Source organism: Cricetulus griseus, chromosome 3 (assembly GCF_003668045.3).
Source record: "Cricetulus griseus strain 17A/GY chromosome 3, alternate assembly CriGri-PICRH-1.0, whole genome shotgun sequence".
NCBI lineage: Eukaryota > Metazoa > Chordata > Mammalia > Rodentia > Cricetidae > Cricetulus > Cricetulus griseus.
Genome location: NC_048596.1, coordinates 183,808,390 through 183,827,077, shown reverse-complemented (window position 1 = coordinate 183,827,077; position 18,688 = coordinate 183,808,390). Strand labels below are relative to the sequence as shown.

At 43.6% G+C, this 18,688-nt stretch overlaps 1 protein-coding gene across 1 annotated transcript in view; it reads right to left on the bottom strand.

Moving 5' to 3' along the window:
• Wwp2 (WW domain containing E3 ubiquitin protein ligase 2) overlaps nucleotides 1–18,688 on the bottom strand; it is a 119,938-nt gene that overhangs the window by 62,879 nt on the left and 38,371 nt on the right. Inside the window, exons 5-6 of the mRNA XM_027405952.2 lie at nucleotides 11,463–11,600; nucleotides 8,464–8,560 (exon numbers count right to left, since the gene is read on the bottom strand). Coding sequence (XP_027261753.1) covers nucleotides 8,464–8,560; nucleotides 11,463–11,600 — 235 coding nt within the window. The remainder of the gene's footprint in view (nucleotides 1–8,463; nucleotides 8,561–11,462; nucleotides 11,601–18,688) is intronic.

The window sequence follows — 18,688 nt, the reverse complement described above, 5'->3', positions numbered from 1 at the left end:
TTGAGAAAGTTCTCATTTCTTTTTTGAAAAAGGTTCTCACTATGAGAGCCAGACTGGCTTCAAGTTCACACTCCTCCTGTTTGGGCTCCCTGAAGGCTAGGATCACAGGGGCCCTTCCTCACTCCCGCACTTGTCTTAGGCTAAACATTCAGGGAAACCAAACAGGAAGGACAGACAGAAATTATGAGGTACAAGGATGGAAACAAGCCCCCAAATACAAAGAATCACTTGAAACATAAAACAGACCAACCTACTACAAAGCTACAAATGATCACACCAGTTTCTTTTGTTTTAGAATCAGTTAAATGCTTTCATGAGAAATTATACCTAAAATCTTAAGACCCTTGGAAAAGGCTGACCTTGACTGGATGGGGACATAAAGGCCAAGCAGGGTTGGTGAGACAGCTCTGGAGGTAAAAATGCTGCCTCCCTCACCCGAGGATCTCAGTCTGATCCCTGGAGCCTACATGGTGGACCAAGGAATCAAGCATGTGGGGAACACACAATAAACAAATGTTTAAAAAACAAAAACAAAAAATCCCCACTTTTTTAAAAATAAGGAAACAATGCCATGTGGATCAAAAAGCAGCTGGAGGTAAATAGCTTCACTAATGTTAGACTGAATAATTTCTTATATAATTTTTAAAATTAGGTGCAGGAGAAATGGCTCAGCAGTTAAGAGCATTGTAGATCTTGGTTCAGCTCCCAGCATGCATATTCACAGATCCAAGGTTCTGTCTCTATAAGCATCTGCACATGTGTGGTACACATGGACTCACACAGGTATACACATACCATAAGTAAAAATGCAATTTTAGAAGATTTTTTAAATTGAGGTATAATTTATATATGATACAATTTATCCTTTTTACATGCATCACTTGATGAGCTGTAACTAATATGATATCACCACCACCACAATCCAGACAGGGAGCATTCCCAATGCCCCCACATTTCTTTCCCCTGGATCCCTAGCCACTGCTGACTAGATTTATCTCTGTCATGTGGTCTTTTCTCAAGTGTTATGCAAGTGGATTCATAGAACATGAAACTCTTTGGGTATAGTTTGTTATGTTTAACATAATACAGTTTTTTAATGAGTTTCTACCAAGTTTCTTCTTTTTAAACATATGTGTATGCCTGTGTTGCAAGTATGTCTGTGTACCACATGTGTACCTGGTGCCCATGGAGGCCAGAAGAGAGCATCACATCCCCTGGAACTGGAGTTGCAGATAGTTGTGAGCCTACTGCTCAAGCCAAATAACTTTTATGAGAAAAAGTATTAAAAAGAAAGAAATGGCTGGGGATGTAGCTCAGTGGTAGATAGCTTACCCAGCATGTAAGACGGCCTGGGCTTCATCCCCAGAATCCACACACCCACTCACCAACAGACATGCACATACACACTCACACTCTCCCCAACGCACTCCTTCAATGTTCAATCCCTCAGGTCTTTGCTCAAAGATCACTTTTCCATGATGCCTCTCTTGAATGTCCTCTACTTTTATGGAATATATTTATAATTTTTTGCATAAATCAAACTTTTGAGGAGAGGCAATATGACAAGGTCTTGTTGGGTACTCACAATGGCCTTACACTCTCCCAAGCACTGGAATCATAGGCATATATAAACATAGTGTTTAAAATAATAAAGTTCAATAAAATTAGAAGAAAAGAGGAATGCTCTGAGATTCCCACCACAGAATCTGAGGCACAGAATGTCTATGGAAAGGAGCATGTCATGGTGTTACAAGGTAGGCAGCACAAGTGGGTTTGGGAGGCTGTAACACTGACAGGATGCTGGAGGCAGATGCCGGAGTAGGGTGATTTAATAAATAAATGGAAAGCAAAGATGGGGAGCACAAAGAATACTGAAACCAGTATCTGTGCTAAATTTCTATCAAGGGTACTTCATGAAACTGTAAAGTAATATAAATTCTAGGTTTAAGTTCTATAGCACCCTTAATCTATTACATAATGGGAGGACCCTCAAATATAGACCTGTTTTAGCATTTGAAAGGAGTCGTTCTATTTAGGCTTTTAAGTTGGCCATCACAAAGACAGTCACTAAACCAAACCCCAAATCACCACCTCCATTAACCCTGGTACTTTAAAGGGAGCTATGCAGCTCCAACAGAACACTGGAGAAAGTCTGACCAAATCGCACCACACCACTGAGGCCTGCACAGCTGCTCTCCTTACTATCCATGTCTGCTCTGAGCACTGCCATTTCTGCTCTCATCTTTCAACACACACCAAGTTTTGACTAAAGAGCCATTCCTCCAAGACCCACACGCTCTTTTCATTGGCTTCTCTCTACACCTCCCCTTTTAGCCACAAATTTCTAGGTCTGAGAAGTCCTAGAGTTCCACAATCACTTTTATCTTGGCCCTCTTGTCCATGCCCAGGAATACAGTGCTTGGGGATAGAAAGATGGCTCAACAGTTAAGAACACTGGCTGCTCTTCCAGAGGACCCAGGTTCAATTCCCAGCGTCCACCTGGCAGCTCATAACTGTCTGTAACTTAAGTTCCAGAGAATCTGACACCCTCACACAGACATATATGCAGGCAAAATACCAATGCACATGAAATAAAAAAATAATAGGTAAAAATTTTTTAAAAAGGCACAGAGTTTGAGTTTGTGTCTCTGAAGTCTGGCTTTCATTTTTCCTCCTTTTAGAAAGATGAAGCTTTCCACAGCCAAGCAGCACTACTGTTCAGGGAGCAGCCCAGCACAACACTACAGGGGATGTGACACACACCCTCTCTCTGAGGTTTCCTTTCTCTGTGGATGATGCCACAATTCAAGAGCCTGAGAGCCCCCTCTATTCCGCCTTGCCCTCCAATCTCCTCCATGATTATAACTCCTAGGTAGCTTGAAGTATTTTTTTTTTCTGTCTCATCTCTATTTTTCCACAGCTCAAGCCTAGTCCTCACTCAATTCATATTTTAAAAAAAGTTCTCTTGCTTCTTGGGGCTAGGAGTTTGTGGCTGTGACAACTATGTGTCAGAGATAGATGAAAACTGAAGCCCACACAGATTCTAGAATAGGAAGGAAGCCAGCAGTTGAAATGGTGATGTTCAAATGGTCTGGATTAGGTTTATTTTTTAGTCAGGATTGCATGTCTTCATGTGGAGGTTTGCTTGGGTTTAGACTGTGGAGACCTAAAACTATTAGGAGTCAGCTAGGCAGCGGTAGCTCGATGCCTTTACTCCCAGCACTCAGGAGGCAGAGGCAGGCAGATCTCTGAGTTTAAAGCTAGACTGGTCTACAGAGCAAGTTCCAGGACAGCCAGGGCTACCCAGAGAAACTCTGTCTTGAAAAACAAAAAACAAAACAAGACAAAAAAACCTAAATCATAAAACCAAAATGTAAAATGTAAATTTCTACAAAGAAAAGAAACCCTCTCCACTCTAAAAGAGACAAACTATGTCCCCTGGAGAAGGGGAAAGGGTTACCATCCCCTGAGCAAATTGAGAACATGGGAAGAGGCAGGAGGGAGCTACAAGAATGAGAAGGGAAGAAAAGGAAGGATGCAGAGGTCGTGAGGAAGCAGAAAGGTTGAGTCAGGTGTAGATTAGAAGAAAGGACATATGATAGGTAATATTTTAGTTGGAGGGGTGGTAGGGGAGGAAGGGAGGGAGAAGGAACTGGGGTTGTCACGTAATTCAATCTTGTTTGTAATTCAAATATAAAAAAAAATTAAAAAAAAAAAGAAAAGAAACCCTCACAATTGGTTTCTGATTTTCATCCTAAACCTACTGTGCCAGACATTCCCAAGTAGCTCTCCTCCCCCAGGGACTGGAAGACTCCCAGCCTCCCTTCCCAGAAAGTTCTGTGTAATATAGGCTGCAGCACTAAGAAGCCAATATTAACTGCAGCTTTGTTCATAGTTAGCAAAATTTAGGACTAACTAAAGCAGACTTCAGTTAGCCCATAGATAAATAAAATGTGCTGGATTCAAACAATGGAATACTAATCAGTATCCAATAAAAATTAAGTGCATTCTAATGAAATGAATGTGAAAAAGCTCCACAGTAAATTATTCTATAAAAGGAAAAAACAGGAAGACAATTAAAAAGACCAGCGCCAGGGTCAGAGAGAGCAGGGAGGACAGGGGCTACTCTGCATGAGCCTGTAACAGTGGATATCCACCATGAATTTGTCAAAATGCACAAAACGAACACCATCAAGTCACAGCCCCAGCATAAACAATGTCCTCCAAGTGACACTGTGTCACCTAGGCTCCTCTCTAACAAAGGTTGGTTATGGACTGTGGAGGCACAAGAAAAACTCCTATGCTGCTGCTCTATTAGGCTTCTACAAAAACAAAACAGACAAAAGCAGGTGGTGGCTGGATTGGGGCTGCTACAGAGATCATCCCCATTATGGTACATGCCAGCATGACCAAAGAATTCCCATCCCCTAGTAAGCCAAGCTCTCTCATTTTCCCTGCCTTTGTCCATGCAGAACACTCTACTTATAGGGACTCCCCAACCCCCATTTCACTGGGTCAGTAAACTCCTTCAAAGTTATCTGTAAATGCTTCACTCTTGCCTGTTTACATACCAGCACACCCAAAGTGCTGGTGTGTATTCACTAGCACTTGGGTGTTTACACACTATAGGTATGCTGGTGTGTACACACTAGTACTTGTGATTGTTGCCTAGTGTCCTCCTGCTACAGAGTCCTTAGATCAGATACCATGTCTTTCCACCTTTTGTCACCATGACTACTGTAAGCCTGGCTTTCAGTGTGTTCACTGTAGATAGCAAGCTTCCTTACTCTTAGATCTACTTAGCTTTCTGGGACACACCACCTCTCCCTTGGCTCCTGTCCTACAGAGGAAATGCCAAATAGCTAGCTATGAAATAAACAGATGCAAATAAGTGAAAGTACAATAATACTTTTATTAATAGATGATGAATACATCAATATGCATATTTAGATGGTACTAATCTCCATATTTACTTTCTGAAAATGCACCAGACACTGTCCATAGTCTCAACTGCTCAGAAGACAGCTTGCAGGCTCCCTGGAAGCAGGGACTGTGTCTGTTGCCACTGAATGATGAAATAGATTTACATGTATTACTTTCTCCTTCCCAGCAACACTAATGAGACTACAGGCACATTTTAAAGAAAGCAGAAAGGTGCTAAACTCCATTTCAGGCTGACAGGGTAATATCTCCAAGTCAGTTTTAGTCAGCTCCATGGAAGAATGGGTGGCAGTAGCCAGCAGGGACTGGAAGAATGGCCCAGTGCCTGAAGGCTTAGGTCCCAGAGTCCCTCTCTCCATGTCAGCTTTGCTTCCCCCATTTTCCCCTGGCTCTCCCAGGGCTTCCCAGCAGACTCACACCACCTAAGTTTATTTGTCTTTCCTTTCTGGGATCCACTGTCTGCAGACACAGGCCACGAGCTATTCAGAGCTCACCAGAGACTCTGGGCTGTAACAAGCTTCCCAGAAGACAGCTTTTTTCAACCGTCGGCAGGGGAAAGGGGTACTAATGCCAAGGCAAGGGAGCTAATAAATCTAAGAGGTTTTCATCATAGCAGGACAAAAAAGAAGAGTCACAGAGGGAGACAGAAAACCATTACAGGGAGGTCCTAAAACAGTGACAGTAAAAAACGTCACTGGGAGGGAACATGTTCAAATGCAGATTTGAAGTAACATTAGCTGGAAGGACCCGGGGAAACTCAAGGCCTTCAGCTCTCCATCCTCACGCCACATGTGCATATGAAGCGCTGGGAGTAGGGTTTGATACTAGAATGCTTGCCTGACATGCTCCAGGTTCTAGGTTCAGCTCCCAGAATCAGAAAACATTCACTACTTTTAAAACAAACAGTTATACACATAATAAAGGACAACAAACTGAGCCCACATAGCCAGCTTCTTAACCAAGACCCCTTGTAAAGTTCTATTAATAAAAAGCTCCACCAGGCCTGGTGACACAGGCCTGTAATCTGAACTATTCGGGAGACTGAGGCAGGAGGATCACAAGTTTAAAGCTAGTCCCAGATACAAGAGGAAGTTGAAGGTCAATCTAGACAAGCTAGTGAAACTCCATCTCAAATAAAATAAAATTAAGATGACAGGGACCTACATATAGATCAATAGCAGAACACCTGCCTAGAATACAGAAACCATTTCATTCAATCCCTAACACTGGAAGGGAAAAACAACTTTATGAAGCTAAAGTAAATGAAGTCACATTTCCTTTATTTCATTTCCTTGTCTATGGAACCTTCATAGAGATTCCAGTGGAAGCCAACATTCATGTCGGAGGGCTGACAAGGCTGGGGCAGGAAGGAAAAGTGCCCTACACAGACAGTAGTACTGACTGGATTTCCTCCACCATCCCTCACCTCATACAACAGAGAGGAAGAAAGAAAAGAGAGGATCACAGGTGACCAATAAACAGAAAAACACAAAGGAAATCCAGAAACCCTTGGCTTTCCAACTTCAGCCTGGAATTTCACAACCATTTCTAATCTACAGGAAACCCAAGGAAGGCTGCCAGTTCCAGTGTAGCCCCTTCTATTGGGCTCTTCTTCCCTCCATATGCATCCCATTGGGTCTCCTTAGCTTCTAGGATCGAGTGGCATGTCCTGAATGTCTGGACAAAGGACAAACCCCCAGCGCACACTGTTCAGCCTTGCCCATGCCATACTGGTTTCCTCTCTTGCATGCATCTGCCTGTTCCACGAAACTCTCATCACTATAAAGACCCTGGGTGGGACAAGTGTGGGACAGCCAGCCTCATTCCAGGAACAGAAACAAAACATGAGGGATCCTTACATGTTCTCTGTGCCACTCGTCTTCCTCAGGCCTTCATCATGCACCAGCTCCTCCAAGGACATGGAATGCTGACAGTATATAATGAACCTCAATGGAAACAAGTCTGGAGACAGCTCTACCTGTTGCTAATCAAATATGGAATAGCCTGTGACCAGCCTTCTCAGGCCACCAAGATTAAGCTTTCACCTGGACTCTGAGTCCCACAGTGAACTCTCAGGTTTGTAATTTTAAGACTGGGGTAGTGGCGCATGCCTTTTGTCACAGCAGGAGGTAGAGGCAGGCTAGGCTGGCTGGTCAGCAAGCTTCAGAGACTTCCTGCTGCTGCTCACCCTCCACCACTGCTGCCACCACTGAGATTACAAGTAACACCATGCCCAGAATTTTTATGAGGGTGCTGGGATGACCTGAGTCACCCAGTCATGCTTAACTGAGTCACCTTTGAACCTCAAGTTAAGCGGTATCAGTGTGCCTGACCCAAGACTTCCAGTCCAGCTTAAAAAACCAGAAGGCAGTTCCTAAGCAATGAAGCAAAGAAACCAGTTTCAGAAGGGAGATATGGGGAGGCATCCCTGCTCTAGATAGTCACCAGTGAAGAGATTCTGTTCTCTCCAGTCCTAGATCATTCTTTTGTTGATACAACACTTGTCAAACATATTACAGGTCCTAATCCTGTGAGACCTAACTATATACTACATCTCACAAGTCATCTAGCACAGCAAGTCACAGAAAATGTGACTGGTCTTCAATTGAGGTGACAGTGTTACACAAGCTAGGAGAACTGAGAACAGAGAAGCAGCATCTCAGCATCTAAGTGAAAACTAGAGTCCCAAAGGCAAATGCCCAAACATCCACTTGCTCTTACCAACAAGTTCTGGTCACCTGAACCTCCTAAAGCCACAAAAAAGCCAAATGAGAAGCTGCCCTCTGCCCTCAAGGAGATATGTCAGATGCTGTGGACACAACTCTATTTCCCAAGAGCATCATTCTGTGCCCTCTGGGATTTGCATGGGAAGGTTTCTAGCAGCAATTTGCCTACTGTAAGAAGATACTATTCACAAACTACATTCATATGATTCCCTTCCTGAAAATGTCTGGGGATTTTGTACATTGCAATAACCACTAAACACATCCTCCCTCTCCTCCTCCACCATCTTTCCAATACATTTAAAACTGTTCACTTGCCTAGGAATTCTGTTGTCGTGGAAATGAGTTTAGAGCACAAATACAGGTATAAGAAAGAGTAGTAAGCAGAATCACATCATCCACAAAACATAACAAGTACAAATGAACTCAGACCCTCAGCAAAGAAGGTTATAACCAACATGAGAATGAAAACCATCAGCAATGCCCCAAGAGAGAAATGCAGCCAGAAATTTCATCATCCAAAGAAGCATGTTCTCCATGCATCATGACTGCCATAGCCCCTGATGGAAAAGAGAAGGCCCTCTCTTACCCAGTCACTAACCCTGCCAGCCCCAATCTTTATCAAAGTACTACTGACTCTACTAAGTTCTTGAGAGGAGCAATGTACTCTCTCAAGAACTCCTTAACAGACTGAATCAGTGATACATTCTAAAGATTCTAAATGTGTGGTTCCTTGCCAGTGTGTTTTCCAAAGCTTCAAGCACCTTCCCAGGGCCATCTCATCAACAAGGGTACTCACCGGGACCTGCCACCAAAGCAGTTTGTACTGGGGGGCTGGTGCCGGGACTCTGGAGCTATAGCAGTCCCGCTGGATTCTCTTGAAGGTGGCTGTGATCCTAGATCAATCACAAGAAAAGACAGAAATGTTAAGACATTTCAGCCCTTGTTTGAGAGCTAACCACCAGGCAGAAAACTCCCTCTGGACTTTAGGAGTTACCCACCACAATGGAACAGGGACATCTTGGCAGTGGTAGCCATTCTACAAGCCACTCCTTACAGAGTAGAGACAATCATATGACATCACACAGATGGAACTCAAACTTGGAAACAATGTCTCTTCTTGAATACATTCAAGAACATCCCAGACACTAATATGCAACCTGCCTTATCCACCAGATGAATTTCAGCCTCTCAAAGGTAGGGTCAAGTGAGCACCTGAAATGGGGGCATTTTCCACAATGCAAACAGAGCTTGTAAAGCCAAAGTAAATTATGTCACTCTTCACCTAAAAGGTTCTCCAACAGCTAGCTAGCTGAAGCAAAGATAGGATACCACAATAAACTAGTTTGGGTGGCAGTGAGTTCAAGGCCAGCCTGAGCTATACAGTAAGATCATATCCCCAAAACAAACAAACAGAAAATTATGTATATATGGAGCTGTCAAATGGTTCAGTGGTTAAGAACAATTGTTGCTCCCAGAGGACAAGAGTTGGATTCCCAGCACCCACTTCAAATAGCTTACAGCCATCTGTAATTCAAGCTCAGAGTCCCTCCTTCTGCATTCTGGGGACACCTACACACATGTGGTATATACACATATATGCCACAAAAAATTTAAATTATTATTTTAAATTATGCATATATATGTGACATAAAGGTAGAAGCGAAACCCTGGGAACAAAGGGAACGAACTAGAAAATGAAGCAAGTGAGAGCGTGGGGATAGAAAATGCACAAAGAACATTATACATGTTCATGAAAACAGCCTTATGTAACCAATACTGTGTATGAATGAAGAAACAAAACAACCAACACCAGAGCGACAGTTCTGCCAGAATTATAGTACTTGTCACCAAGCCTCGTAACTTGGGTTCAATGCCCAGGTCCCTCAGAGACCGTCAATTCCCACAAGCTGTCCTCTGGCCTCTATATATTTGTCCCACAAGACAAATTTTTTTAATGTAATAACAAAATGTTTTCAAAAAAGAAGCCAGCTGAGGTGTCACAAGTCTTTAATCCTTGGGAGACAGAAGCAGATGGGTCTCTGTGAGTTCAAGGCCAGTCTATTCTGCATAGTTTTTTCCTAGGTCAGCTAGAGATACATAATGAGATCTTGTCTCAAAACAAGCAAACAAACAAAACCAGCAGAAGCCAGGCATGGTGGCACACACCTCGAATCCCAGAAGTGGGAAGAAGAGGCAGGTGATCTCCAGGAATTCAAGGCTAGCATGGTCTACACAGGGAGTTCCAGGATAGGCAGGATTACACAGTGACACCCGGAAGATAGAGAGGAGGGAAAAATAGTGCCCTTGAGCAGTCTTCTGTTTCTGAGGGTAAGGTTCACCATCCTGATCATAGTCTCTGAGGTGGTGTACTCTGAGTTAGACCCATCTCTCCATCCTTACCTCCTCTACCCTCCTTGCTGCTCCCCAGAATCCAGCCATCCCAGCCCCTCTGTTTTCACCACAGACCCACTCACTCCTTTCTCCCACTGTCTGAACTCACAGTCCAGGTCTCAACTCCCTGAGAACACCTCTCTAGTTTCCATGACGTCCCCTCAGACTACAGGAATCTCAGAACACCCTGCCCTTTCTATCCAAGGTCCTGTCACAGTGACACTTATGTGGTTATTTCTGTACTTACCCATTTGATGTCTACCTCTCTCTCCCCCACCACCCAAGTAGATTAGAAACTTCAAGGAAGGTTGTGAATTTTGACTACTGCCGTTTGGTTAGCACCTGGACTAAGACCTAGTACATACAAGGCACTCAATTATATATAACTGAATCAAACCAATGAGAGATGTATGCTTGTACATGTTAAAGCACACAAAACAATAATAAAAAACAATAAAAAAAAACCACCAAAAATCTAAGCAAAGCTCCACCCAGTGCAAGACCTGTGTTTGGTGGTGGTGGAGGGGGGAGATAAGGATTACTTATTGTTTATTTATTTGGCCTATATGTATGTCTGTGGACCATGTGTGTGCCTGATGTGGTGGGGGTCAGAAGAAGGTATCAGATTCCATGAACAGGAGTAATGGATGATTGTGAGCTGCCATGTGGGTGCTGGGAACCAAAACCAGGTCCTCAGCAGGAGGACCCATGCTCTTCACTGCAGAACCATCTCTCCAACCCCAGAGCAGAGGCTCTTCTCAACAGCTAAGTTCTTCCCAACCTCTGAGAGCTGACCCTGCTTTTGAATTGGAAGTTCACACTTCACCCCTGCACTATAGAAAGTGTGCTTAGCCTGAGAAGTTCCATCTTACATCACACCTAACAAAACATTTAGTGAGAAAAAGGAGAAACAACCCACTCCAGACCTGAGACTCCATGAAATAATTTCCTGCTAGATCCAGAAGTGACTAATTCCAGACTAGATCAAATGGAACAAACTACCAACACACCACACACTCAGGTCAGAGCAGGGGACACTCCATAAGGACACGTAGTTCCTCCCCAGCCAACACCATCTTATAGGAACACACTCAAGCTCCTCAGAGGACTTAACTAGAATTACAAGTGTTAAAGAGGTTTTATTTCCATGGTCCATATGGAATGAAAATATGCTTCTCTCTGCCTTTGATCCAAACAATCGCACACAGATGTGACATTTATTTTGGTCCTTAAAAACTCAAGTCTTGTTTTGGTCTGGGAGACTAAGAAGAGGCAGAGCTAGCTCTAAGTTGGGGCTGGCTAAATAGTACTCTAACCAAGATGCCTAGCAGAGAACCAAGCTCTCAGAATCTCTGCCCACCCACCCCTATACTGGCGTAGCCTGGAGAGCAGGGCAGCACTCACCGTCTGTCACAGCACTGCCATTAGGCACGCTTCCCAGATCAACAGTTGGCCCATCCAGGAAAATTGTCAGCTCTCCTCCGGAGACAACACTGCCTTTGTTCTCCGTCTGCAGGTTCAGGGTCAGTTGCGTGTTCTCCACTGTTCAATACAAAATACATCATGGACAGACTAAGTCAAAAGCACAAGTTAGGATTCTTTAAGTTAGAGGCCTCCCTTCCACTTACTGTGGCTTCCCTGGCAGTGCTTTCCTGCCCTTTCCAATGTGTCTTATGGCATGAAAAGCAGAGTAGGGTGCAATGTGCTGAATGATAGTGAACTTCACGTTGGGCAGGTGGGAAACGCATACTGTTTCTCAAGACACTTTATATCCCACATTAGCTACAATATCTTTACATTATTGGTTTATGTGTGCTTGCTTACAAGCTAGTATGTAGAGGCCAAGGCTACTGATTGGGGCACAGAAAAAAAAAAAAAACTGGGCGCAAGCTACACCCCTACTATGCATAGGAAGGACAAAACAAGAAACACCCCTGCACATACCCTAGCAGGATACACTCAATAGCTTCCAATTAGGCAAGTATCTATCCACAAGGAACACTTTAGTTCTCTTCAGTCTGGTGTAGCCAGGAGTTGGAGCCTCCATCTCAAGGTCAACAGTTACAAAGTGAGAACCAGCAGGCAGATGTCCACAGGCTTGGAAAGGAATAGCCTCATGCTAGAGTCTCCCAGCTCACCTGTCCTGTACCATGTGTTACCTGTGGTTACATTATTATAAACTATCATTCCTATCTCTAGGGCAGTGGTTCTTAACCCTCCTGATGCTGTAACCCTTTAATATAGTTCTACATGCTGTGGCGACCCCAACCATAAAATTATTTTTGTTGCTACTTCATAACTATAATTTTGCTACTGTTATGAATTGTGATGTAAATATCTGTATTTTCCAATGGTCTTAGGCAACCCTTGTGAGAAAGTTGTTCACCACCAAAGGGATGGAGACCCACAGGTTGAGAACCATTGCTCTAGATCAAGGTAGTCTATGGATAAAGAGTTCCCATAAGCACTAAAGTAAATTTGAATATTTTCCGGAGATCATTCTTCTCCCCAATGAGGAAAAAAAAATGAAAGCCAGATTCCAACCTAAGAGAGACCCAGCCCCTTTAAGAACTTAAGAGCAGGGCTGGAGAGATGGTTCAGCAGTTAAGAGCATGTACTGCTCATACACAGAACCTGAGTTCCATTACTATCACTCATGTCTGGCAGCTCACAACCACTTTTAGCTCCAGCTCCAGGGGTTCTGACACTCACCCCTGCCTTCCATGGACAACCTATACCCACACAGACACAAGCATACACACATAATTTAAAGGAAAAAAACAAGCAAACATGGAGATGGAGAGACGCCTCAGAGATTGAGAGCACTGGCTGCTCTTGCAGAGGACCTGGGTTCAGTTCCCAGAACTTATATGGCACCTCACAACTGTCTGTAACTCCAGTTCCTGGGGATGTGATTCCCTCTTATGGACTCTGCAGACATCATATGCACATGGTAAACATACATACATATAGGCAAACACTCACGCACATTAAATGAAAATGTATCTTAAAAATAAAACTAAAGGGGCTGGGGAAATGGCTCAGTGATAAAGAATACTGGCTGCTCTTCCAGAGACCCTGGGTTCAATTCCTAGCACCTACATGGTGGCTCACAACCATCCATAACTGTAGTCCCATGGGATCCAATGCCCTTTTCTGGTATGCAGACATACATGCAAAGAAAATACCCATAGATATAAAAAATAAATCTAAAATAAAGATTAAAATAAAAAATTATATGTACATATATACACACACACACACCAAAAAGACAGACCCATCCCAGGTCTCTGAAGTAAGACAGATTCCCAGGCTCTCTAAAGCATTTCCTTCCCTTAATCTCTGTCCTGCCCTGGGTCTCTTAGGCTCCTTTTTCCTTCTGTCTCTATATTTGGTTAGTTTCATTGAGAAACTTGGTGAACTCTCATGTTTCTATAAAATAACAGTGGGAATTTAGAAACTTTTGACAACCAAGGAGTAGAGGAGGAAGTAGGAGTACCTACTGATACTGTTTCAAGTACACCACCTGGGAGCAGACTCTCCAGGCCCAGTCAAGCCCTTGCATGACAACAGCCCAAGTATGGAGCCTTAAGACATCCCCAACAATGCTGTTCCCAAATCCTGACCCACTGAAACTATGAAATAAACCAGGCATGGTGAGGCACACTTTTAATCCCAGCAGGCAGATCTCTGAGTTTGAGGCCAGCCTGGTCCAACCCTGTCTCAAAAAACAAAAAGAAAAAGAGGAGGAGGAGGAGGAGGAGGGAAGAGGAAGAGGAAGAAAGAGGAGGAGGAGGAGGAGGGAGGAGGAGGAAGCAAAGAAACTACGAATGATATGGTTTGGTCTCCTGCTTAAGTGGGTGCTGTTTTCTGTGTGACTGATTTAAGGTCAGAGAGTACCCCTCCAATAAGCAGCATGGGGGTAGGGCCGGCCAGTGTGGTCAGGCACTCTGGACTCGATCTTAGTGCTGCTACCAAAGAGCTGTGACTCTGCAAGCCACAAGTTACTTATTTCAGCACTGGTTCCCTCATTGGCAAAATAGAGGAATCAAAGCACATTCTGCGGAGGACACGTGTGAAAACTTGGGTGGCACTGAGGAAGTTCCTAAGCTGCCATTTTTACTATCTACCTTGACTTCCATGTCTAGAGGCTAAAATGCACAGCATTCCCTTGGTCTACCTATCATGAACTCTTACAGTCACTGGACTTTTCTCTGGGACTTTTTAGGTTGCAGCAGCAAACTCCACAAAACTTTCCAAGCTATATGACCATCACAAGGGAACAAAGGCTTATAGATAGGAGCCAGGGACAGATGGAAGCCACCAGGCCCATCCTACAAGAACACTCTTGGGAGATGTTCGACAGATTGAGAGTATCTGCATGGATTCTCAAGCGGTTTTGTAGGAAAACAGGCTGCAATTTTCCAGAATAAAGTCATAACAGCTTCAATTTACCTTCAAATAATTTAGACAAAAAAACTGCACATAGGGAGTTAGGAGACAACTCAGCAGGGAAGAACATTTTCTGCACAAGCATGAGGACCTCAGCTGGATCCTAGCAGCATTAAAAAAAAAAAAAAAAAGCCAAATATGTGGGCTGGAGAGATGGCAAGAGCACTTGTTGCTCTTACAGAAGACATGGGCTCAATTCTCAGCACCTACATGGCAGCTCACAAGCATCTGTAACTCCAGTTCCAGAGATTTCAACACCCTCTTCCATCCTCTAAGGGCACTAGGCACTCACATGGTATACACTCATCCAGGCAAAATACCCATGAGCATAAAATTATTATTACTAATAATAACAATGATGATAACAACAGTTAAAAAAACAAAAAACATTTTTAGAGCCACATGTGGATGCATTCCTGTCACCCCAGCACTGCCAGGGGTGGTGACTGGGGTTTGTTGGCAACCAGCCTAGCCCCAGACTTGGTGCAACTCTGTCTCAAAGAAGTAAGGTAGAAAGTGATGGATCAGAACACCTGACATACTCCTCTGGTTTCCACTCGCACACAAACACATGCACGTATGCACACACGCACAGCGGGTACAGACACATCACACACAAATACACTACACACACGCACGCTCCACATACAGAGAAGATGAACCAGTGGTGAAATGGCAAGTGTGTACCAAGGCCCTGAGTATTGATCCCATCACCCTTTCAATTCTGTACTTTTGTGAGTTTCATAATAAAAGTAGAGGGCCCTGAGTATTGATTCCATCACCCTTTCAATTCTGTACTTTTGTGAGTTTCATAATAAATGGTTGGCAAAGTTTTTTTTTAATTGGCAAAGCTATAAAAATATTAAACCACCAGGAACAGAACACCCTATTATTTTCTTAAAAAAAAAAAAAAAAAAAACTGAGCCAGCAGAGTCTTTCAATGTATAATGGGACTAAAGAAACCGTTAGCTAATTGAATGGCAGACTGGAGCATACAGAGGCTGAAAGGCCTAAGTGTGGCTGGGAAACATACACTGGAGTCTTAATTATAAACAGGAGCCTGAGCCACCTCACCTCAGGCCCTCTGGTTTCCTTACAGCAACACTCACGACTCTACAAAGGCCCTTTCTCTTCCAGCAAGTCTTTCTACGACTTGGGAGGTACTGCCTAAAATCAAGAAACCTAGTCAGGACTAGTTCACTCTGTAACACCAGAGGTCAGGAGGCTGAGGCAGGAGGACTGACTTGAGTTCAAGACCAGCATGGTCTACACTGTGAATTCCAGGTGGTTCACGCACCTTTAATCTCAGCACTTGGGAGGCAGAGGAACTCTGAATTTGAGGACAGACTGTCTACATAGTAAGTTCCAACCAGTCAGGTCCTGTTTCATACAAACAAACAAAACAACAAAAAGAACAGTGGCAGATATAAAAACAAACAAACAAAAAAAAAAGAAAAACAAGAAAGGAGGATGGAGGGAATTAAGTTGGGAGAAGCTTTGGGGTGAAGAATGCCAAGGGGAGAAATGAGGAGACTGAGAGGATGGTGGAGAGAGTCATGCAGGTATCTAACAGAAGACCAGTCAAGGCAGAAGAAAAAGCAAGGCCAAAGTCACCAGGCGGGAGAACACCTGCTTGTCTACAGAAGGGCAGGGAAAGTGGGTGGCCAGAGCAGGTGAGAACATGGGCAACTGGAGACCACGAATAATACCTTAGACCCTTGTAAAACCCTCCCCAGGGGAGGGTTGTGTGCAAGGGATGTGACCAGATCCTACTACAACAGTCCCTCTGGCTACAGGAGAAACAAGGCTGAAGCAAGGCAAAGCCAGCTGGGAAGGCTCTGCAATGACACAGGTGAGGTAATCTCACTGTCTCCCAAGAATGCAGCATCTAAGAAAACTTGGCCTGGTACTTCTCTCTGGTATTTCACTGGAAAGACCCCCAAGAGCATATCCACAAGGCTGTAGTCTCTGGGAATCCAAGGTTTACAGAAAAGGCAGGGACTGCAATTAGGGGCTAATCAAGAACACGGGTTGGTAGAAGTCAGAATCGATTAGGGCAAAATGGAACATACAATAATAAAAATATTACTCTGGCAAGAGACATCAGTTCTACCAAAAAAGCCAAAGGTGTCAGCTCAAGCCAGCTTCAGCAAATGTACTTGTCACAATGACCACATTCTTCCGTTTGAAGTCCCAACCAGTCATCAAAATCTCGTGATGCTACTTTACAGAAGTGGACAGACAGCAACAGGGTATATGGCTTCTAAAATCTGAGGGAAAGCAAGGACACTGCAGGAGAACCTTCTACTAGCCAGCAAGGCAAGGAAACAACCAGAGAGCCATGCCTCCTAAAGGGCAAAGCACACAACCATACCAAGAACAATACACCAGCCTGGGGTGGGCTGATGTGCTCACTCATAAGCTTGCAGAAGCAAGAGACGGATACACACACTGAACTGCACCTCAAGGACACAGCAGCCAAATCCAGAAGGTGGAAAACTGGTTAAGATACACTGCCTTGTTTACTCAGCAACAAAGAAAAAGGTGTTAAAGGGAGTCTTGGGATAAGGAGGCTTTGCAGACATGGCACTCTCGTCCAGATTCTGATTCAAGTAAACCAAATGCCAAAGAGGACAAACTTGTCAGCTGGGCGTGGTGCTGTGTATCTGTAAATACAGCACTTGGGACACAGCAGCAGGAAGACTCTGAGCTTGATGCCAACCTGGGCTAGGAGCAAGACTTAATCTTTAAAACAAACAGCCAAATGTGGCGGCACATGAAAGGTACCAGCACCCTTGGGTATAGGACAGGTTGGGGGCCAGTTTGGGCTTCCTTAGACACGGTTTCAAAAAAAAATAAACAAAACTCTCCTAAGACAACTGGAGAAAACAAAAAACTGCCTGGGTGGTTGATGGGATGCGATGGGATTAAGTGATTACCATTAAGGGTTATTTTTTGTTTTTTGTTTTTTGTTTTTTTTTAAGATATAAAATAGGCACTAAGAGCTATGGTGTTTTTCAGTGCTAGAAAGTAAATCCAGGGCCTGTGTCCACTAAGTACTCTGCCACTGACCTATGCAACTGCCTGAGATCACTCATTCTAAGGGTCCTAATCTTCAAAACAGGCAATGTGGTACACAGCTACAATCCCCACACTTGCAAAGAGGAGGCAGGATGATAAAAAAAAAAAAAAAATCAAGGTCATCCTTGTGCACACAGCAAGTTTGGGACCAGCCTTGGAAACTCTTCAGTAAAAACTAAATGAATAGATAAGTCATTGTCTTTTACAGTTACCTACAAAGTAGTCACAGATGAGAAATGTCTATGATTTACATTAAATAGCAAGAGGGAAGATAAGCAGAGACAGAAATGATGCCCTCTTCTGACTTCCTCAGGCACACACAATCACACATATTAAAAATACACCTAAAAATACCTAGCTTTAATTATGTGTTGCAGGCATATATAGGTAAGAATGCCTCCCAGAAGGGAGTATTAGATCCTCTGGAGCTACAGTTATAGTTTGTAAGCTGCCCAATGTATCCACAGAAGAAAAAAATGGGGCATTAGATCTCCTGAAACTAGACCTAGAAATGGTTGTGAGCTGCCATGTGGGTGCTTAGAATTGAACTTGGGTCCTCTATAAGATCAGCCAGTACTTTTAGCCATTAAGCCATCGCTCCAGTCCTGTAATTTTTTTAAGGGGAGAAAAAAAAAAAACATACAACCTTTATTAACAGTTACAGTCACTGGGATTCTGAGAAAATAAGCTAGCTGATCTCAGGAGCCTACTTCTGCTGCCAACAAGAGAAGAAACCAAAGAAGAACAGCATTGAAACTAGGTGCCTTCTAGTCAAACTCTAAACAGACCACTTTTCAAAAATGAAAGAAATTCACAGCAATAGTTTTAGAAGAGACTTGGCTGTTCCACTCATCCCCTCATTTGTGCCTGTGTGTGTGTGTGTGTGTGTGTGTGTGTGTGTGTGTGTGTGTGTGTGTGTACATGCGTGCACACTTGTGCATGTGCTCTTACATGTACTTATAACATGATCAGGAGTCATGCATGTAGTATGAGGACAGCTTTGTGAAGTCAGTTCTCTCCTTTCCCCTGTATGTGAGTTCCAGAGGTCAAGCCCAGACCATCAGGCTTACATGGTGAACATGTTTACTCACGAACCA